The 23,320-nt window shown below is 40.2% G+C and overlaps 1 protein-coding gene across 10 annotated transcripts in view; it reads left to right on the top strand.

The window, feature by feature from the left end:
• Window positions 1-23,320, top strand: part of GRM7 (glutamate metabotropic receptor 7) — a 298,171-nt gene that overhangs the window by 88,013 nt on the left and 186,838 nt on the right. For all 10 annotated transcript variants that reach the window (XM_062630397.1, XM_062630396.1, XM_062630392.1 and 7 more), the window contains exon 2: window positions 12,167-12,383. In XM_062630397.1, coding sequence (XP_062486381.1) covers window positions 12,167-12,383 — 217 coding nt within the window. The remainder of the gene's footprint in view (window positions 1-12,166; window positions 12,384-23,320) is intronic.

Raw genomic sequence — 23,320 nt, forward strand, 5'->3', positions numbered from 1 at the left:
CTCGTTTCTTGGCCGGTGATATCGTATTCTCTTTCCTTGTTATTTTCTCTTATCATTGTTGTAGCTGACGGTAGTGGTGGTGATTTGTGTTGTACATTGGTTGCTGGACTGTTGTCTCAACCCGTAGGAGTTGCACCCTTTCGATCCTCCTCCCCATTCCTCTGGGAGCGGGGAGGGGGAGAGCCCCGGGGGGGGGGGTGGGTGTCCCTCGATTGTTGTCAGCTCGGCACCACTCACTGGGAGTGAGTGAACAAGTTGCCTGACTGGGTTTAAACCACGACAATGATATATGTAAAAAGAAAGGAAAGCAAATCTGACAGTGCTATCGTGTCCCGTATGTGAGTGTAGGGGATGTACAGATCCTGGCTCTCTGCTCAGCACTTCTTTGAATAATTGAAATGATCCTTCTGAGAATGCCTTGCTGGAGGTAAGTCTACATGCTGTAGGAAATAGGCTCCAGCACTCAGATGACGTTTCATCATCTAGAAGATCTCAAAGTGTGTGTTCAGGCCATGTAAGAGTCAGCCATGCCCTCTGTCTCCCTCTGCTTTGTTGTGCAAGATTTGGAAAATCTTGATGTGAGCCTTTCCCTATCCCTTCCCATTCCCAAGCGCCTGATGGGTTAGACGACTATTAATCTTATTCTTAGCAATGTGGTACAAATACAGCATTTTTTACACAAGTCATTTTGCAATCTGTAGCATTTAATGGACAGACCTAGGTTTCTTCCCTTTTAAATAACATTGCCTGTTTTATCCGCTTTCTTAGGCTGTGGTAGGAGTAAGCAACCCCAAAAGTAGATTCAACCTTAGCACAAACACAAAGAATACAGAATATGCCTCTTATAAAGTTGTTCTTTCTCTCTCTTTCATACAATATCTTTGTAATTATGTTCTAGGCATTGTAGTATGTCATGGGATTAAGTTGTGGTGGAATATCCATGTGTTATTTGTAGGCTGAATCTGAATCACAGCTTGAGGTTGAAAAGACTATTGCTGCATAAGCAGCTTCATTTTACCAAATGATTACAAAAATGTGGCCTTTAGAAAGGTTATAGGGTCCCCGTACTCCCATCACCTGACATGAGTTCAGCTAAAAATTGGCTTGAAGTATTAGCTCATAATAGGCAAGATCCTTTGATGCTTTGTTAAGATTTCAAATTACCTCTAGCAGAGTACCATCTATTACTTTAATGCTGTTCTCCAGCTTTCATTCTATCAGAGCTGGAGATAAAATATGAAGAGCTGTGCATTCTTGCATTGCAATGGATGGGCAATCACCACTGATATTTTAACTGATGTATCCTAGGAGGAATATTCTAGTTAGTATTGTAAAATCAAATGTGCTGTGCTGGTCACATCTCATCCATGAGATCTGCAAACCAGTAAAGCTTTTATTGCCTTGCCAGTTTATGAGCAAGCCAGCTAAAATTCTTAAGTTAAATATTTCACTTAAAAACATTAAGTGCTGAAGTTTCATAATAGTACATGTTCCTTTGTCTTTATTATCAATAATCTCTATGGTGCAGTGGATAAATATTTCTGTTTGCAGGCAGGAGCTGTAAGAGATTCCCATCACCTGTGTTCATTGTGTCAACTGGGGGAAAACTTAGGCTTCTTTCTGTCTTGCACACACCTGTATATCAGGGAGGAAGGACCCAGCCTGCATGGGGGAAGGAGCCTGTGCCTCCGCCTGCCTGCATCAGGGGTGTGCAAATGCATCTCTGCAACATGCAGAGGGATGGGGGAGTTTTATGTCCACCAGTGTGTGATCCTGGAGGCTGGCAGCACATCCCAGGCTGCATAGCTCATCAGCTGCCGTAGGAACTGATGGCTTCAAGGCAGTCTTCCCTCAAGATAAAGAAGGATCTTCGTGTATCTAGGACTAGAAATAAGAATGAAAAGGTATAAATTAAATTTTGAATTTAATATTACTGAATTAAAATACAGATAAACCAAGAGAAATTCAAATGTAAGTAATAAAAATTAATGTACTTCTGAGAAGTGATAACTTAGAAATGATCTTTTTCATGATTACGCATACCCAACTTTATGCCCAAAGAGGAATTTGCACACACAAATCAAGCAAGTGTGTGTCTAAAAATCTTTTTCCATTGCAGTGCAAATTCAAATACTGATTTCTTGTGATATTTTGTGATTTATTTATTTTTTTAAAAAGAATGTTTGAAAATGAAGTTCCAAAGTATGACAATTTACTGGAAAAATTAACAATTCAGATAGTAACAGTTGGTCTTGCAAGCCCAAATAATACCTGCAAACACAAAGAACCTATTTTTTATTGTTGCAGGTGTGCTGTAACACAATAACTAAGAAGTGTTAAAGAGCATGATGTCTTTTGATACACAGGGGAAAACATTTTTGTCTCTTAAAGGAGGAGCCTTAAATATGTAGGAAGCTTTTGTGTCCAAGCTACACATATTCTGACACTTTTATTTAAGTAATTCTCTAAAGGGTACTAGGTGAAGAACAGTTGAATTCCACATGGGCCTCACCTATTTCTAAACCAATGTGCAATACTGACCGTGGTGTTGAAATGCTGTTCTGCTTTCATCAAAGATGCTCTATTTTTGTAGTAGCAGTACTGTGGGAACCGTGCTTTCTGGTACATCTTGGTCCAAAGATTTGAATGAATTATTTTTCAGTGAAAGAAATGTTTTAAATTGGTTCATAAGCCCTGCTGAAAGGAGCTTGATTGTAAAGAATGCTCCTTGCCCATGGAAAAGGATCATAGAATCACAGTATGGTTTGGGTAGGAAGGGACCTTAAAGCTCATCTGTATCCAACCCCACTGCCACAGGCAGGGACACTTTCACTAGACCAGGTTGCTCAGAGAGCCCTGGTCTACTGGAAGGTGGACAGCCTGGAGCTGTAAATCTCAAAGCATTCCGTTGAGCTAAGTTACATCTGTATTGCTGCTTTGTGACTTTGTCGGCTTCTCCATTTGCAGTAGGTCTTTGAGGAGGTCTTCTGTGGCTACGTGTTTGATATGGAGGTAATGTAGGTGCCCTTGCCTTAGGGCCAAAACTTGGAATTGCAGCCATGTTTTATGCTACCCACTTTGCTCATGTACATCTTCTTACTGGGTAATAGATAAGCATGACTGATAATGACTTCTTTCTTTTTCTTTTTTTTTCTTTAGTTTGATTCAAGTGTCTTCTGGTAATGTAGGAGAGCAAGGAATTGACTCTGGTCAGGTGGGAGCAGGTTAAAGCACCTACAGGCATAGGGAATGGGAGAACCTTGCTCTGACAGAGAGGCAGTGTCATGGAAGAGATTTTTATAAACTTTCATTTGTGCCTGTGTAGGAAGACAGCTGAGCCTGTAGGTTCATTATAAATTGACTCAGTACAAGCGTTTGTAGATCTAGACCACTTGAAATACATTTAGTGAAACCTGGGTATCTGTCTTTGTGTGCCTGAACACCCTAATGCACAGATTAGGCAGATGAAAGTATTAATGATGAAACTATAAACAGTCAATCCTTATTCCACTATATGTAAACTTGAGACAGGTGCTATATCCTTATTTATCAGAAGGACAGTGTTACAGCCTCACAAGGAGATGAGATGCTTATTTTCATGCAATGACTAGATTTCATTAAAATTGTGGATCTTGGTTTCAAGTCATCTATCCAAGGATCTTTTAGCCTTTAAAAGCTCAGAGATCACCTCCTAATCTGCAGCTATAAAAATCCAAGCTATGTCGTAAGCATTGTTGTCACACATAGACCTACTTCTAGGCACAGGTCATCAAGATGAAATATAGGGTTATTTCATATTTATGGACACATCTCATTTTACTATGTGTTTATAATGTTTTCCTTCCTGCTTTCTGAATTGATAAAGTGCTCCCATGAGCCATGTGGACAGTACTAATTGCTGTAATTATTGTTCCCTTAATTGCTACAATTATTTTCTTCAGGAGTACTTTCTTCTCCTAGAAGAGCAAGTGAGAGAGCTTACAGGTACAGAAAATTCTCCCAGCTTGCCAATATTATTCAGGATGTCTTTCAGCTTTAGTGCTGTGACAGTTACGCTGGTGACAAAGGTGTACCTGGAAAGGGGCTCTTTCATATGCTCTTTTCAGGTTTGAAATGAACTTAAAAAAAAAGGCATTAAATTAGAAGGCCAGTTATTTGAGAAAATCAAACTAGCATTGGAGGTGTTTGTTTCAGTAATGGGTTGCATCCATTCTAATATTGGTAATGAAGGAGTTGTGAATTTTAAAAGGTCTTAACCAAAACCATCTCTCTGGAAGGACAAGAGTACACTATGTTGCTCTGTATTGTCACGATGTCAGAGCAGCTCTGTTAACGTCTATTACTGCTCTGTTCAGTTACTGTAAGTCTTAATAGGACTGGCCTTCCCTCTTACTTTCCATCCAATAATCTGCATGGAGCTTCTAATGTGTATTCATTATGGGTTGAACCTGAGTCTATGCTGCACAGCAAGACAATTCAGTGAAATGAAATTACAGATAACTTCTCCCTGTAGTTTCCTGTGCTTTGTCCATCCATTACCCTTCCTGACACTACTTTATTCTCCTATCACTGTCACTCTTGAATTAACTGATACTGAGAGGTTCACAAAGCAGTGACTTCATCCAGTTTTTCACTGACGATTTGCCAAGAACATCTATAGCTCTTCCTAAGTACGGAATTTTGCTATCCTACTTGAAAGAAAAAAAAAGAAAGGAACTTACACAAGGCTTGGGATCTCTGACGTAGGCACTCGACTATAGATGTTGAGCACTTTGACAATCTGTCCTTAAAGCAGGATTTACTCCCTTTCAGTGACATGTTAATAGTCATTGTGGTCAAGTTGAAGTCATGATACTGGCAGGTAGCATGAGATGGAGCTCACACAGCACAGTGTGGTATGGTTTGGTGGCATGGGCCAGTTTGGATACTGGCAAAAATAGTGTACGTAAATATTTATTTGGTTTATTTTCTTAGTGCTTCTTTTTGCTGCTCTTGAAGATATTTCTGTTCTATTAAACACTTTCTCTTTCTCCAGGCTCAGCCTCTCATTTGATGTTGTTTATATTTGTATTCCTGTACCTTATGAAACATCCATCCGATTCCTTTGTAGGTGATTGTGTTGATCCCTAATACATCATTAGGGATTCACTGTGGGATAATGCAAGAGAGGTGGTAAAGTGAGCAAACAGGGCCATGTTTGAATGCTGGTGGCTTTAGTAATTGGTAAACAGTGAGAAAACAGAGGTGAACTGTAAATAGACTAATGGTTTTGAAAATTTTCTGTTATACAACTGCCTTTCTTTAGATGTGCTGTTTTTGTTCACTGCTCAAAGGAATTTACTCTTGTCATGTAACTTTTGCATGTAGCAACAGGTCTGCTGCATGTAAATACCTTATAGAATTATGACAGAGCTCTTAAAATTGATTTATATGAACTCATTTTTGTTGATTGTTTTGCCTCATTTTCTTATTGGCAACATTATTGAGTATAAAAAACAGCTTGAAATGTACTCCTAAAATTTCATCATAAAACACAATAAGGAGGGATTATCAAAGCACTTGAGAAGGATTTGTTCTCATCGTTGCCGAAGACTGTTGGAGATGTTATTTCCTAGTCTTTTTAGAGCCCTAGAGCAAGAGTGGCAGTAATATTTGTTTTCATATGTACCTTTTGGGACAGAAATAGGGCACATGCTGCTAGATTGACATCTGAAGAAAATCAACCCAAAGCTAGGGATTTAGCAGTGTTTGGTTTTTGGAAGGGCTGGCAACTGGTAGAACAAAAGGCAAAGATGATGTTTGTTATGTAGTAGGTGGTTGGTGTGCCACGAGGCCACTGGCTGCTGCTGGGCAGGCCAGACCTGAGGCCATTGCACCTCCCACAGATGTCATCTCCTTGACAAAACAGAGTGAACTCTAATTCTCCCTCCAGCCTAGCGGAAATCAGCAGGAAGGTTCATTCCTATTATCTTTGCAAGCTTTCAGTCATAATCTGATCTTATTTTGTCTGTCAGGTAAAATTTTCTTCCTGTTTGGAACAAAGTGGAAATGAAGCAAGTGAAGAGGAGGTTTGCCTATAGAAAACAGCTAGTTAGGAACTTCAAACAATTTTAATTCAAGGCAATGAAAACAGTTATATACAGTTCACAGGATGCTGAAGCTGTTCGTTATGCAATTTGAGATGTAAATGGTGAACAAAGAGTAGTTGTACTAACTGATGATTAAGTCCTGACATGATAAATTTCTGCGTGAATAAAATCCAAGACCTAAACAGATTTGAGATTTTTAGTCATCCATCAGTTCACACCAAGGAGCTTTGCAGCCAAGAGAAAAGTCTTCAGACATCTTAGCTTTGTAAAGTTAGGATATTGGCAGGATTCTGCAGTTTGTGTAGACAGACATTGCACTGGTAAATGAGTTCAAGAGGCTTTATCAAAGTGGAGTGGGTTTTTTCTACTGTCAGGAAATCATATCAATAAAACTTAATAGGAAATGGAAGTTAAAAATGCAGCAAACTGTGAACTGAATATTACCCTAGTGGGTGCTCATTAATATCTCAATAGGTATACTCATGCATTATCTTAATTGCACATGGTCCTCAGGGAAATTGCCTTTTCTGAAGTTAGAAAACTACTGTCATTTGGTGAGTTGGGTTCAGGTGCACCATTTTATTAATCTTTTAATAAGTTACTGAGGAGATGCAGCCGAACTCAATCACATTTGAAGTAGCGTAGTAGCAGTAATTATTTTTATGGTTGCACTGATCTGCAAGGTTCTTGGCTGTGCAAGTGAATGTGCAGGCAGAGTGAGGCAGAGATGATGAGGGTGTGGGCAGGAAGCCCAATGCTTTGGCAGTTTTTGCACCTTCAGAGAGTTAGTTTGTCTTCTGGCACTGGCTCTCTTGCATGTTTCAAGTTGAGACACTTGTCTATTAGCAAGGAGCTCACCACTTTCTGTTTTGCTTGAAAAGAAGGATCTATTGGAGAGTGAGACAAGGAGGATACAGGATGAGACAATAATACAAAAAAAGTTTGAAATGAAAAAGTGGAACAAGTTTGTATTTTAGTTTTGTTTTACTCTGAAATGAGCAGTTCCAACTTCTGATGCTGGAGGATGTTTGATGCTGCAAATAGTGACTTAGGAGACAATCGCTGATGTGTTTTCTGCCATGGCTTTTGGTGCAGCTGCTCACAAACAAGCCCTGCTTTCCAAGCGAGGCAACAAAGTGTGATCCAGAGAGACCTTTCCATTGACAGAAGAAAATGAAGTTGATGAATAAATGTTCAATTGTAAAAATAAATTAACATTAATTAATCACTGAATAACACAATGTTCCCAGCATTAGTCATTCACTCTTACTGTAACAAGATCATCAGCCAGGCAGATGATATGTAAAACTCCTGAGTGTGATGTTTGCCATAGTCCTGTAAACACGAGGACTGTCTTCAGGAGGATCTGCCTCCCATACCAGTGATCTGCTTACTCATCTGCCAACACCTGAGTGCCCTTCTGAAAGCTCCAGCTACAACTGCGGCTTGTTATGGTGGGGAAGGCTCTGGCTGCTGTGCAGGTCACAGAGGACCACAGGCTTTTCTCACTCACAGTCTTGCTGTGTAAAGGCCAAGGGGATTTTTATCCCTGTGCTTTATGGAACACAACTCTTCTGCAAGGTGTTAGAGCCATTTGGAAAGCAGACTGTAATTCCCTAGAGCTTCTTGATGTTTCAGACATGTTTCAGAACAGAAAATAGGAAAAATGTGATGGAAGAGAGAGCTTGCTGCTTTAAAGTTTTGAATGTGAGATAGTGATGACAAATAACAGATTTTACCAAAATGGAAGAAAAAATAAACCAGTTGAGAGATGAAAATATTTATCTGGTTAATTAAAATAAAACAAGCAAAACCCCTAAAACCAAACAACAACCTCATTTAAAATCCTCTGTGCTGTGATCCTGACATTAAGTCACTGTAATGCTTGCTGGGTTTGTTGATGACCCATTTCTTCCCATGGCATCAGGATGCGATGTCTCAAACTGTACCCTTGCAGGACAAAGAGGATAATTAAGTATGGCTTGAGAGGAGCCATATGTTTAAAAACTTGTAAAAATGGGGAAAGCTATTGGGAAAGGGGAAAGCAAACCTTTTTATTTAGGTGCTGTTCAGTGTGTAAGTTGGGTGAAGTGGATAAACTTCCAGGTTTTTGTGCGGTTTCAGCATGGTGCAGGATAATCTGTACTCTCAGAGGGTTTTTTTGTTCACAAGTCTGAGCCATAACAACCACTTTCAAAATCAAAACTGGCAGTGATTGGCAAATCTTGAGAGGACATTTAGGGGACTCACTAGGTAGCAGTAGGACTACATTTAAGATTTTCTACTGCTCAGGCATTGTACTGTGGCTTGTTCTGCCTTTCTTTCATTCATCTTGTGTCTGTATGTGAAAGGGAGACTGCTCGTTCCAGGGCTGATCATTCAAAACCTTGCAGCAGTGCTAAAGGTTTTACACACTGATCAGGGTGTAGAAGAGTTGGTTATTAAATGTGCATCTATTTAACTCTGGCTTTATGTGGATAGCTTTACTAAGGCTTTTTCTGTGCCTTTGAATCTGAAATCCTGTCTGTGTGCATCCAGCCACTGCCTTCCTGGACCCGGGATAGGAGGTTGGTTTGTGTGGTGGGAGGCTGGGAAGGCTCCAGCCTGCTGCCCTGATGGCAAGGCCTGACTGGCCTCTAGAAGCACTAGCTCATGCTTGAGAGAGGTGGACCAAGGCGATAAATTCCATCATCGGAGAGAATCAAATGACAGTCCTTGTTCTCTCTTGGTCCTCTCTCACGCTTCTTGCATGGTGAGCCCATCTGCATTGTTTTTGGGATCAGAGAATGGTGACATTTGGCCAGCTTGGGGTTGGGTCTTGAACTGGATCAATCCGTTTTTATTTTGAAGTCTGCTTCAATGTTCATAGGAGGCGAAGGTGCATGGCTGTGAGCTTACCTGGTGAGCACCAGTGGTGTGTGCTGTCTTATGGCTATGGTCTGTTGTGCATAAGCCCTACGAAGGGATCTCGGGGAGGAGAGGATGCCTGACCATTGAGATTTGCCTGGAATGAACATGATGATGTGCTTTTCAAACTAAAAGTTTGAAAATTAGTAAATACAAAACGGTGATGTGGAGTAGCATATGGTGCGAAGTGCGGGAGAAAAGTTTCTGGTTGAGTCTGTGGGAGGTTTGTCCACATCCAATCAGATGTGAATGTTAAAAAACGGAAGAGAAGAAAAAATGCTGAATTATTAGGTTTTAGCTGATGCAAACAGATGTTCCATTTGGACATCTGGGATGCTGCCTGCGTGCACAGGAAAACATGTGGGAAGGGAAAATATCTTTTGTAGGTGTCTGCAGCATGATGGACAAAGTTGAACACAGCATACTGGACAAAGTTAAAGTCTAATAGCTCCAGTCCATATTGTACCTAGTTAAGGACTTTTCTCCCCATATTCAAACAAAATCTTATGTTAATTCTACTCCTCATATCTATAACTTTATGTTACTTAACCTGTAACGAATATCGGTAAAGAAAAAATGAATGTATGCTTTTTATACTGCAAGTGATCAAAACAGCCAGAAGTGGTTAATGTTTTATTGACAGAGAAAAAAGACTAAAAAGCACCCAAAGATCCCCTAGGTAATATAAGCAGTAGAGTGCATTCTGTAGAAGCCTTGCTTTTTGTAAAAGGGCTGAATATGTTCCTTTTGATTTTGAGTTGAAAAAAACAGTTGTTGGCAAGTTGGAATACAAACGTAGTTGCCATAGATAAAATAATAAATCATATTTCATCCTTTCTTTTATTTATAATTAAAAAAAAACCCAGCACTTGGCTATCTCCGTATGGTTCTGTGTGTGGGACTGGATGTCATTTACTGGATGCTTGTCTAATTAAGACTAGGTAAACGGCACCCACAAAGTCAGCCTGGTGAACTGTTCCACTTAATATAATACCATCCAATGAATAGATGAATTAAGGTGATAAGCAGCTGAGCAAGCTGTGCTAACTGCTTTGTACAAATGAGAAGAGTGTGATCCTAAAATGTCATCAATTATTTATTACATCAGCAACTGTAGGCAAGGACAAATTAAGAATTAAGCTTATTTTTGATGGCCAGGGTGCTCAGCATTTTCTGACTGCAACTGCAGTAGTTGTTGTTAGCTGAAAGTCATCCCTAAGGTAGATTAAAAATAAAGAACCCTGATAAATTGATGTAATCGATCTGTTTGTCTTTGAGAGTGGTCCCCAAGCTTTGCTGGCCTCTAGGTAAAATACTGAGCAAGTAAATCATTTACCAGTGGTCAACACCATGCTGTGTTCTTCCTGGCAGCCTCAATTTTAACTGTTTTAATTTTCTGTGACTCAAGCACTGGGAGGTCTTGCTGGCAACATGCTGTCTGCAAGCCACAGATCTAAAGTAAGTCTGGCAAGGCTTTTTAGACAACTGCTGTCTTGCATTAAAAACCTAGAGTGTCCCAGCTTTCAGCTTGATTAGCCACCTTTATGGCTGTAAAACCAGTGGCCTGCAAAGGAGTGACACGACACATCCTAAGGAAAGACCATGCCAAGTGACAGGCATTCAGTTCTCCAACATCCATGGTGACAGCCCGAGCACCCACTTGAAGTTTTAGTGTTTGGGTTTAATAATTCATAGCAAGTAAGAGTGGCACTATGCCAGGGACCTGATTCAGCAAGATCCCTGCGCAGGGATCCCTCCAGTGAAGGGTTTTGAGCAAGGCTACAAGACATGACTCTCTCTAGGCTGGTGCAGAATGAAGCTAAGCAGGTCTTAAGTCCTGTTTGATGTGGTTTATAACAAAACAGTACTTTTAGAAACAGGAACGTGTCTCAACAAATGTTGGGGTATTTAACAATTTTGGGTGGTTTAGATAAGTTCACTTACCTGCTGGGTTTTCAGCAGCAATTTAGCTTTCCCGGTCTGCTTTTACTCTGGTGTGGCAGTTGTGCATACAGATGTACAGATATAGTGTGTATTCTGTGGCAGTGTTGCATTTGCTCTCATCTGCTGCTGAACTCTGTGGGAACTGAAGGTGCTGAACCCTTTGTAGCATTGAGTCTGGGGAAATATGTTTATTCTTCTGAGAAGGTAGGAGAGCAGTAAATGCCTGTAGGAACGCTGTGCAGAGACAGAATATGAGAATGCAGAAGATGCTTGTACTGAGGCATGAAATACTGACCCTTCTGTGGCCCAGAAGTCTCAAATCATTATATATGATCATGTTTGTTTATATTGTAAATCTTGGGTTTTTTCCTTGGCATCTCAAGTGAGAATTATACCAGGTTCCTTAATGTAAGGAGCAGTCCCAGCCTTTTATTCAAACAATTGCATAATGGGTTTGGGGTTTAACATACTGTCAGCTTGGTAACTGCTTAGGGACCTTTGTTATCAAGGAGAAAATAGCCCTGAAAAATAATCTGATCTCTCTGGTTATAGAAGGTAAGTTTCAGTCCCTTTCATCCTCTTCTGTGAGAAGGAAGAAGAGTGGCTTGTTTGTCACGGGCAGGCAGAGTTATAGGACAGAGCTGAAACATGACAAGGTTGTCTTTGTGGAACAGAGATGCCCATGCTCACTAATCTTCATGACTGTTCTTCATCAGAAAGAGTAAAAACTAAATTATTATTTTTTTTTTTTTTAATCAGGAGTTGCATTTAATGTTGAAGAGCTTCTCCTTGCTCCAAAAATGGATGCAGGATCCTTCTGGCTTTCAGCTGAAACACAGATATAGATTTAAACTGGGTTACATTCAGGATCCCAAATAACCTGATATTCTGAAAACCAGACCACCAATAAAAAGGATGTAGTGAGAAAAATGGTTTGTGTGTGATGTATTTGATTAAGGTTTCCTGAAAGGAAGAAACTGTGGGTGTGCATATATACAGTTGTTTTCAATTGATCAATGATTTTTTTTTTTTGGTGTAACTTTAAGGCAATGAAAAGATTGTTTCTTTTTCTTGTACACTATAAAGGAACATGGTGGCAAAATGCAGATGGAGACAGTGAAGATGAACTCAGGCTTAGCTGAAGCTAACTGCTTTAGCGAGCTGCTGCAAGAAATGCACGAAGTATATGAATATGTATATTTATCAGAAATTATTTTTTTCTACAGATCCCACAGATCAGTTATGCCTCAACTGCACCAGAGTTGAGTGATGACAGGCGCTATGATTTCTTCTCACGTGTGGTTCCTCCAGATTCCTTCCAAGCACAAGCAATGGTGGACATTGTGAAAGCTTTGGGCTGGAATTATGTGTCCACTTTGGCATCTGAAGGGAATTATGGAGAAAAAGGAGTCGAGTCCTTCATGCAAATTTCCAGAGAGGCAGGTAGGCAACGCCCGCCCTCCCTCCAGAAAATGCTATAGAAGTAATGAATGTTGTTTTGTACTAAATGTTATATTATTTTTCTGGAACATATATTTGACTCTAAAGTTGCTCCAGTTCTTTGCAATCCCCTTTACTGGCTTCTAGATACTTTCATTCCAAAATTGCCTTGGAGTTTCAGAGAGTTTGAAACCTTAGTAGCTTTCAGTCATTGCTGGAGAAAATAGAAAACCTTGAGTCTTATCAAGCTCCAACTATTACACTGAATGGCATTATATTATGCTTACATGGGTAGAAGACAGATTGTAAAATGCTGAGCTTTTATCTCTCCACAGCTAGAAATTCTGTGAAGACTACTTGTTACCTGATACTTGTGTCACACTATTGCTGTTCACCTTTCAGATTGCTGCCTGATTTGTATTGCTTTTCTTTAGCATTTTTCTTGACCAATTCAGTTGAGAAAATTCATAATCTTTCACTTGAAGGCTCAAAGATTACTGGTCTGGGATATGGAGGCAACAAACTCAGTGGTATGGTATGAGGCGCATCAGACATTTAGTGTGATGCATCATGTATTTCTTGTCACTGGTTTCATTTGATGATGTCCCAGGGAGGCTGAACTGTGTCGGATAATGTCTCTTGCCAGTTAGAGATGTTCCAAGAGGACAAGGAAATGCTGTGTCTTGCCCTGGGTCAGGCTTATGGCATTGAGTTGAGCCTTCGTAATTTTGTTCACAGTAATTTCCAATTCTACAGCTTGCTTTCCTGTTCCAGTGCAAAACAGAGGAGACCTGTCCTGAAGGTGTGACTGCTTTGTCAGTGTGCTCATCCCCTTATCCCCATAACTTTTTCTTCAACATGAATAGTTCTAAGTTTCTCCAGAGATGCCAGAGCATAGGAGGACTTTAGATGGCACTTCAGGGAATAGAGGTATAAATCCCTGGGAAGCTGATTTGCTATCCAGAATCATAAATGTTTGGAAATTGAATTGTTTAAAGTTGATTTCTCTTCTGGTGAGGAAAAATAAGCAGATGACGTCCTTTGTTATTGGTGATACATGCAAGGCCCATCTCCAGAAGCTTTCAATGATATATCCTGATTGGGAACCCACCATCATTGCACAAAAATTTCTATTGTATTCCTAAAATGAACTCACAGGTCTCCCACCAGTAACTGCCCTGGTGTTGTGTTAAATACATACAGCACAATGGAATCCACAATTCCCTTACTGAAATCATAAATCACCAGCCAGATCAGTGAGTGCATGAAAGTAAAGGACTAGGACAGGCCAGGTGTCGCTCTGAAGCAGCTCTCAGAGGTTTCCATCTCCTTGGTTGCTGCAAAGCTGGTTCTACAGCATGCACACTGCTTTTGCAAATACCCTCTGCTATCGGTGAGGTGGAGCATCAGTATGCTCCCAAATAGCCAGAGATGCTCCCAATCACTTTTGGCAGCATTATCCAAGGACTGAGCAGAGAAGACGACCTCACTTTTTGAAAGAAAGGGGTTTAGAGAGGCGAATCCGGAATTATTTTATTGTATTGATATCACAGAAAGAACCTATATTTGCATAAATTTGTCTGTTCGTTTGAATGCATATTTATGTGGTATTAAAGAAAATGGTTCTTGGTTTAATACCACAGAAAGTGACAAATACCAGTGTTCATTATAATTTAAAATTGACTTTATTTGCAAATATCCACTGTTGCAAAATCATATCAGAAATGTTCTCTCTAAGTCAAGGACGAACTCTAGCTGAATAATACTGAATCATTTTATAGATCTTCTGTATTAATGACAGGAGCTGTTCATGTAGTCAACACGTAATTCAGTGTCCTTCATAAAATATAAAGCATAAAAACAACAGAATATCCTGCTTAAACTAGCTTTGTGTGCAGGTGATATAGGTCACACCTGCAAGATTAAGACAATAACAGGGATAGTGCATGAACTTTCTTTCCTGTAAGCAGCCTGCCTTGTCTGGAAACTGGAATAATCCAGTCCTCGGTGCAGCAGCTTTTCTCCTTAGGGCTGCACTGGTGTTTTTATGTTACACAGATGAAGCTTAGGTGAAGTTCTGAAGGGATTTAATACCTGTCAACAAGTTTTTGGGTTTTTAAAGCCCGGGAAGTGTAAGAAGATCCTGTTGTCTAGATGTTTAATGGAGCCACGCTGTCTGGAGATACAGGTTGATCCCCTGACCTTGATCCCCTATGAGGAAATGGCACTGTGTCCCCCACCTTCAGGGGTGGTTGTGACCATCTCTCTCAGGTGCTGTTTTGGGGAGTCTTGTTGCAATGGGATTTGCCTGTGCTCTGGGGGAGATGGTGTTGAGGGTGCAGTGGTTTGGGGTTGCTTTCCTGCTGCCTGATGTGGCTGTGTCTCCTTGGGGATATTTTATGCAAAAAAAATAATTAAGCAGGCTGCCAGGTGATTGCTGCAGTATCAGGCTTTAGAAAGAGCCTCCTGATGAAGCAATAAGCAGCAATAATTTCACTGACTCATGGCTGTGGTATAGTTAGTAGCCGCTTGATCTGTCTATGTAAACCCATTTGAATAGTACAGAGCCATGTGTCTGAACACATGAAGTGAACAGTCTGCTCTAATGAGGAACAGAAGGGACAAGAGGCTTCACAAGGTAGAGAAATTTTACCAAGATCAGTTGCACTTTGAGTCTAAATATATTTAGATGGGTTCAAGTATATGTGGCCTGACTGAGGTGTGTAATTACGCAGTACCTTTGCAAAAGATACACAGTCAAGCACGACAATGCGTGCCATGCTGTTATAACACTGCAGGGATTGGAGAAGGGATGGGGTGGTGATCCTGCTGCTGCCATGTGAGTAGATTAATGTGGTGCTTGGGGTGCCAATCAACACTCTCACTAACGGGAAAACTCATGCCAGAAGCAACAAAAATCCAGCACTGGTGGGAGGGAGCTTTTTCTGTAGGCAAAATATCTAGTTCCCCTGGAAATCAGTGAGACAGTGGATTGTCTCTTCTTCCCAGCTCAGAGGGCATATTTGTTGTACCCTGCAGTGATGTGGGGAGGACAGAGGACAGCAGAGGCGTTTAAGTGTAAGGCACGGTTTACCTCATTTCCCAGTTAGCTGTTAGTAATGCTCATCAGGAGGAGCTGCGCTATGCTTACAGCATTGTCTGCTTGATTTGTGTGTAGGCTTTGGTCTTGCTCAGGGTTTGGATGCTGGGTGGATTGCCCCAGGTCAAAGCAGACATTAAAACCCAGCAAAGCTGCAGCGAGACTTTGCAGAAACACTGCTTCTGTGTGCAAATAGACTTGCTTCTCCCCTGCTCTCAAATATGGGAGCCCAGCATGCAAGTAAATACATAACCAAAGTAGTAGCAGGATGAGCTCTGTAGCCTGGTGCAAACGAGGAAATGCAAGAGGTTCATATACAGCTCCAAGCTCTTTTTAGTCCTGGCTTCCCCATGCTGCCTGGATTGTGACAAGATGATGCAGTGCTGCCTGGTTTGCTCTCTGAGATCTTTGCTGGCTGTGAGGGTCACTGAAGTTGTATGAATCCTGCCCCCATCTTTGAGTGAGTGGAGCAATAGAGCTGGGAGAGGTGTCAGAGCAGAGGTCCTTATCTCCCCTGCGATAATGTGGCCCTTAGGACCAAGTACACCTGCCAGGAGCCGGAACAGCCCCTGACCAAAGGTAATTAGTCAAAGTTTGAGACACACCAGCAATAAGCAGTCATAATGAGCTGTCAGACCATTGCCTTGTATCTCATAATCATGTGTTTTGGCAGAAAGGAAGGTTTAGTCTATAGGTACCAGCACATTTATAATCTTTGGCCTTGAATCTGTAGCAAGTTAATTATCCTAAATTCAGTGTTTTATCCAAACTTGTTTCTACTCACCCTCACAATTTGTAAGATCTTGGTTGAATCAGGAAGTGCTATCCTTGCTTAGTTTTCAAATATGCTTTAGCATATAAAGACTTTGCTTGATCCTTTGAGTTAATAATTCTCTGCAAAGTGACTTTTATTATGAGTACTTCAAGCAAGTCTGAATATGTCATTGTGGCAGGAGATGAAGATTTGAAACATGCTCTGCAGTCTTTGGGATTAATAAATTAGGGGAATGGTCTAATTATGGAAAATCTAAAGGACAATTTCAGATTATTAATGAAACAACTGAATACTTGAATTTCAAAGATTAATTCATCTTTGATTTATTTTTTTTTAAGATTAATCTATACCAAAAGGTTAATTGCTATCTGTAAGAAATATATATATTGAAGTCATTAGCAAAAGACCACTTGAATGCCTCCTAACAGATAAATGGAAGATCTAATATGCATTTATTAATCTTTCTCTCTCCAAAAATTGCCCATTTTCACAGATGAGTACACTAGCTGCTTTGCTTGTGGAGACTTTGATGCTCATGCCACAGGCTGCAGCACAAATGGTGTAAAGAAAAGGATTCCAGATCTGCGATCCCATATGCCCGCTGTCTTTACCTCTTTCTTCTGCTTTTCTATAGCTCTCTTGTCCAACTTAATCTCAGAAATAAGTATTTCCACTCAAGAACGCTGATTTTGAGCACAGTTCTGCTTGAACTAGACCTGCTGTTGTACAAAGCATCGTGTCAGTAACAGAGTATCTCAATCTACAACCAAGTATTAGTTTTGATGACGAAGTTCTCAAACATTGGAAAGGACTGGGGAAGTAAAATGCTGGAAAAGCATGCCTTCTTTCCCTGTGTACTAAAGATACGGTAAAATGAGATTAAAGCTTGCGTACCAGCATGCTGATACGATTATATATACTGAAGTTTCTTCTGAAGACTTCTAGTTGCAGTGTTGTATTTGTTAAAGGACTATCATCACCTTGACAGAACAAAAAGCAGAGTAAACTTTAATCCACTTCAGCATAGGAAGCACAACACTTGCAACAGTCTCTTTATCGTCTTTTCTCCTTTTTTTCTTTTTTTCTGCTGAAGGATTTTAAAGATATTTTTCTTTACTTCTCTGTCTCTGTGAGTGCAGCACAGACATCTGTTACATAAGGTTGGGAACATCTGCATGCAGCAGGGACGGCCTAGATGCACACGCTGTGGGAGCTGAATTCACTCAGAAATGGAAGAAACATCAAAAACATTCATTGTCAGGGCAAAGATGAGGCCCTTGAAGTTGTGAATCCTTCTCCTTATCCTCATAAGTAGATTTTTTTCCCAGCAATGATACTGAATAATATATCTGTACTCTCCCTTAATATAATTTCAAATTTCTTCTTTATCCTGATTTTCCCAGGTTCATATTTGTTAGTAAAAACAGTATGTGTACACACACTGACATACCTGAGAGACACACTGTCCCTATATCTAGCAAGTATCACTCTAGCATAATCAGATGAACCACTTTTCTGCTTCTGGTTAAAATCTGTTCATTAAAGGGCATAAGGTCCTAAATCATTGGTTTCTTTACAAATTGGCTTCATACAATGAAGTACCTCCTACAGAAATTATTCTTGGTGGGTTTGTTATCTGTAGCAAAGACTGTTTTAAACTCCTTTATCAACCTAAATATGAAAATATGTCAGCTTTTCCTAAAGGTTTGAAATCTATTTCCTACACTGATGTGTTTCTAAAGATCTGAATCTTTTAGTTTGGGTTCTTGGTGATCTGGATCATCTCATGATACTTCCTATGAAATCTTCAGTGTGGCATATCGTAATATGGTGCTCTAATTCAGTATGTATCTTCTGTGGAAGCTGACCCTGCTAAAAGCCAAGAGCTGCTCTGTCATCCCTCAGTGATTCACACAACACTTCTGTAGGTTCCTGTAGGTCCGTTCAACTGCCTGCTATGATCCTGAATCTGCATTTTTGTAAAAGATCTTCATTTTATGATGTCTGTTGGGAATTCCATTAGCACAAATTAGTGCTAGATACCATGAGAGAGTTAAATCATTGCTACGTGGGAATTGTACAACTGTCTGTGTTTTAAGAAGGGAGGGGAGACTAATTTGTCTGTAGTCTCAAATGAAATATGATTCCTATTGCCAAGTAGAAAATCCTGATTTATTTTCTTTTTGTCTTACGTTCTGATGTTAATGAAGCATCGCTTTTTGCTTGATCCACTAAAGCCTACTTGAATGGGTTTGGAGTGCTCATTACAAAAGGCAGTCACTTTACAACATAACCCAAGGTGAAAAGAATCCCAAAAATGAGAAGGGAAGCTGAAAAAAGTTAGTGAAGCCACCATGATTCACTGTGGTGGACAAAGATTGCACTGGCTGTGTTATTTGTTAACGAATACTTGTGATTTATTAGTGAAGCTTTGCACAACATACTGGCAGCAGGTGATACCACACATCATCCACTCATGCCCAGAAGTTATGATCTGTGATTTCTGTTCTTTGTGGCAGCTCACAGAACCCAACTTCTAACAGAATCACTCTTCAAATATTATTTGAATGAGTCACTGTTTTGGAAGAAGGTGGGCTAAGGTGTTTTGTTGTGCACCGCAATAGCTGTTTGTTTTGCTGAAGGAACTGTGTTTTGCAAACTGTGTTCATTGCATCTCTCTCTTCTGTAACCCAAGGGGCAGAAGCCGCTTCAGTTTGTTCTAACTGAAGCATTGCAGTTAGAACAAACAGCTGAGTTTACAGGATGACAAAATAGATCTGTAAGTATGTTTTTGAAGCACAGTCCAAAAGCCAGCCGTAGAAAAGCCCAGGTATTGTCAAAGTGGTGTTTGTCATGTATCTTGGCTCTTGGGAGGCTCTCATACCCTAGTGCTTTTGTGGAGTTTGAGGGTATAGAGTGTGGTCCAAGTCTTACGGAGTTTTCCCAGTGGATTTCTGGCCCTGCAGATCCCTCCTGGTGCTCCCCTGCCCGGTGGGCAGCTCAGTGTCTGCAGAGGGAGATGGAGGTCTCTGGGGGATGGAGAAGCAACAGTGCAGTACTGCTCCTTCATCTTTGGTTGTATTGGTTATATGAAATGATTATACTTTCCAATTGGAATATTCTTTATTCGTTTTCTTGAGAGCCTATTTTCTGGATCAAATACAGCAAAAAGAAATATATAAACTACTAATGAAACCAAGCTGTTTATATGTGAGCAATTCAAGTGGTTTCCATTTTTTTCTGTTTTTCTCAAATATTCTTGCATCAGTCTTTTCGGTGTACAGTGATGTTACTTTAAATAGCAATGTTAGGAAATCTATTATTGCCATTCCTATGTTTTGTCAGATAACAAATGTTTTGCCATTTCAGAAAAAAAGTCAAGAAAAATAGCTTTCTAAAGTTGAACCAACTTGTGTTGTATGCTGCAGTCTGTCAGGTTTAATAGTATTTCCTTTTAATTGTAACTGATCTAGTAGAAGATGCACTGGGCTTGTTCCTTGAGGGTGTTTTGGACTGCATTTAGAGTTCAATTGTATATGTCTGACCATGGAAAAGAAAGGGCAAAGCATGTCTCTGAGAAGTAAATCTCTTACTCTCTGTGCATGGTCTATGCTGCTGTGACTTTTTTTAATAACCTGTGAGAAGTGATGTCATTCAGAGGAGTGAATGGGTCATGTTCTTGGGTGATGATTGACTTCTGACCTGCCTGTGATATTAGGTGAAACTCATTAAGTGCCTGGCTTAGATGCTGAGAATCCCTTTAGGTGCCTGCCTGTATTTTTAGGTTATCAAAACATTGTGAATGCAATCTTCATCTCTTTAGCAAGTCATCTTCCTACCTAAGACACAACAGATGTCCAAAGTTAGTTGGCTCTGTTCCCTGTGCAGTAACCAAGAGTGATGAGATCGGAGTTGCCCTTTTGAAACATCTATTTCTCTCTCTTGACTACACAGGGAGTGTAGGCACCAAATACAGGCATGTCACTAAAGAGTTTGTATAAAAAAAAATTCCAATCATTGGTATGTATGTGATATGCGTATTTTCCTATCTTTCTGTCATCACTGGAAGATAATTACCTGGTAGAGATTTGTAGGATTGTTACAGTCTCATTCAGGAATGCAGTGAAGCTGATGGGCTTTGAAACACATGGATTGGTTACCTACCTGATAGCACGGCAGCATCAGACACCTGCCTGCCCAAACAGTGATACAGTTCTGTGATGGAACTAGCAAGGGTTGGAGTAATTCCTCCTTCTCAAATAGGTTCATGAAAAATCAATAAGATAGAGTTGGGGAAGAAGGAAAGAGGTAAAGAGATGACCTGATTACCTTCACATCTGCTTGTGCAAAGTCCAAGACCAGTTCCGTGCTGATACATGCAGAAACTTGCACTCTTGTCCTCCAGAATGATCTCACACAGGGTGTTCTTGGCCAAGTGGTCTTGGATAGCTGTAAAAGACTGCTTTTGCAGTTATAGCATAACTCATTTTAATGATGTATATCTGGTTTTTTTATGGCCTTTGTTGAACATTGGGAGATTGGGAGCATTTCAAGGACAGAATACTGAATTAGGCAATTCCTGTTACTAAACAAATAACTGCCAGCACCCTTTAAAATGTTACCCCAAATTTAATAAAACATTGCTTTCATGGTTATGTGAAATGTGTCAGGTGGATCAGCTGGCAAAAAGCAGTTGGTGAAGTCCTTGCTATTTCAAAGCAAACAAATATATTGTTGAGCCTTTATTTTTACAAGGCAAGTTGCACATCCTGGGTGTATGCTCCTGGAATTTGCAACACGCATGTGCCACGATGCAGAAGTGAAGTAGTTGGCTTGATGCAGGTTTGGTTGAGGTATTCATTCCAATCCGGTTTTGGGAGGTTTTGGTTGGTTTCTTTGCTTGTGGTTTTTTTTCCCAGTGTGGTTATGCTTTTTGGTTGGTTGGTTTGTTTAGGTTTTGTTTTCACTTGTTCTTTGGCAGGTTTTCTGCATCTCAAGGGTAATGTGTTCCTCCTGGTAAAGATAGCAGAATGGAACCGAATCAGAGAAGCAAGAACTAAGTGTGTGTTCTGCATAAATCTTCTGCTGGGAAGAATAGAAATTAAACCAAAAGCCCAGCAGAGGAAATATTAGGGAATGGACAAATGAACAAAAAGTATGATAATATGCATTCGGCAGGTTGATGAGAACGTTCTATTGAGTGCAAAAAATTATTTGGGGAGAAATAGGGGAAAAAAAAGAGAGTCCAGATTTACTGAAAAATAAAAGGAAGGAACAGGTCTGTGGAAACAGCAAGACAAGTGTGACCATTATGAGAAGGAAAGATGAAAAGCTGTAAGACGAAGGTTGAAAGAAGTGATTGAGGTTGCCAAGATTGTGCCACGGCAGGGAAAAATTCATCTATGAATAGAGAAAATAGTTCCTGTAGAGGCTAGAAAATCACATTTGTTTCACAAAAAAAAAAATAATGATTTTAGAAACAAAATTGACTTTGGTTGTGAAAACTTAAAAACTTCTGGAAGATGAGACAGAAATTCTTCCCCAAAGTCCCTTTTTGTTGCTGGGGACATTGAAACCAGACTTCCTAGACTATTGCATCTGAGAGCCTTTGCTCTTCACTACATTTTTTTCCTGCCTCCCAGCCTACCCAGGGGGAGGAGTGGAGCCTGTGAATCCTGGCTCCCATTTCGCTGACGCCTACAGTGCTTATTCCAGTGTGTGGTGCAAAGCGTCTTGTCAGTTTTCCTGGAGGAATAAAATGAATTTCACAAAAACCTTCTGCAGAGGAAGCCCCTGCTGTCATTTGACTTTCCCCATGGAAAATAGAAATATTGTGGTTACAGTGAGGTTTTCCCATGGGATATGTCTGGTTTGCAAAGTAGGATGAATTTTTTGGGACTTCATTTGGGACCAGCTCTAAATGCATTTCTGCATCTGAAGGGTAATATATAATCAAATGCAGTAAGTTATTCCAGTTTCTGTCCCTGAAATCCTGCATCCCAGGAGGAAATACAAAGTATTGCCTCATCTTGTACCTTCCATACTTCACAGTCCCTTTTCACTTTGTGCTAATGCAAGGAACAGCTTTCATAGCCATGGGGGAGTAGCAGCGCATAAATAATTCTAAGATGCCTCTTCCATCATGCGCCCTCCCTTGCCTTCTTCATTCCTTATCCTTCCTCAGACAACAGAGGATGACAAATGTCCTGAACCCTTCACACTCTTGGAAGATGGCTTTCATGCATTACTAGTGATCTTCCAGGCATGCGAAATATATTCCCCTGTCTATCTCTGAAGCTGTATAAGCTTTCCTTGGACCAGCTTCCTTGTGTAGAAAAAGAGATCAATGAGTGGAGGAAGTCACTGTAACTGGGTATACGTACCCCGCTTTGCAAAATCATAGCAGGTAGTAAATTATGATCAATGGAGTTTATATGCTTTCCTTACATGTTCTTAGGAAAGTTATTTATCAAGGCAGCGTTTGAAATACCCAGACTATTTGCTCTAGTATATTCAACAAGATATCAGAGCTGAAAATATGAACTGCAGTACGGCATTTTAAGAGATTTATACATATATCCAGGATGTTGGGAAGATATATATACGCAGTTTATAGTGCAGGCTGTTCTGTTTCCTTTCCCTTTGGTATTTCAAGATTCATATATTTTCAATCTATAAGGCATCAGGAAGCCATCTAGCTTGCTCTTGTAATGGAGACTATTGGCATTATTTTAAAGCCTTACTGATGTTCATTATTTAAAGAAAACTTCGTGGTGACAATGCCCCTCCCTCTTGCCAGGAAGGTGCCTTGGCTGGTCCTGTGTCATGCACTGCTGCAGGCATTTGCATCAGTACATGAAACCTGACATATCAGCAGCAAATAGTCTGATGCAAATCACGGTGCTTTCAGTATTCCCTGTTCACATAATTTTTGGCCTGATAACGACAAAAAGTTGGTTAATAAAGCAAATTATTTAACTATTTTGTTAACCAAAAAAACTTGACATGTATTACATTGTGTAAATACAGAGATGAAACAGATTAAACTTTGGTAATGGAAAGGCA

Source organism: Pezoporus occidentalis, unplaced genomic scaffold (assembly GCF_034315485.1).
Source record: "Pezoporus occidentalis ecotype Australia unplaced genomic scaffold, CSIRO_AGI_Poc_V1 ctg35, whole genome shotgun sequence".
Taxonomy (NCBI): Eukaryota; Metazoa; Chordata; class Aves; order Psittaciformes; family Psittacidae; genus Pezoporus; species Pezoporus occidentalis.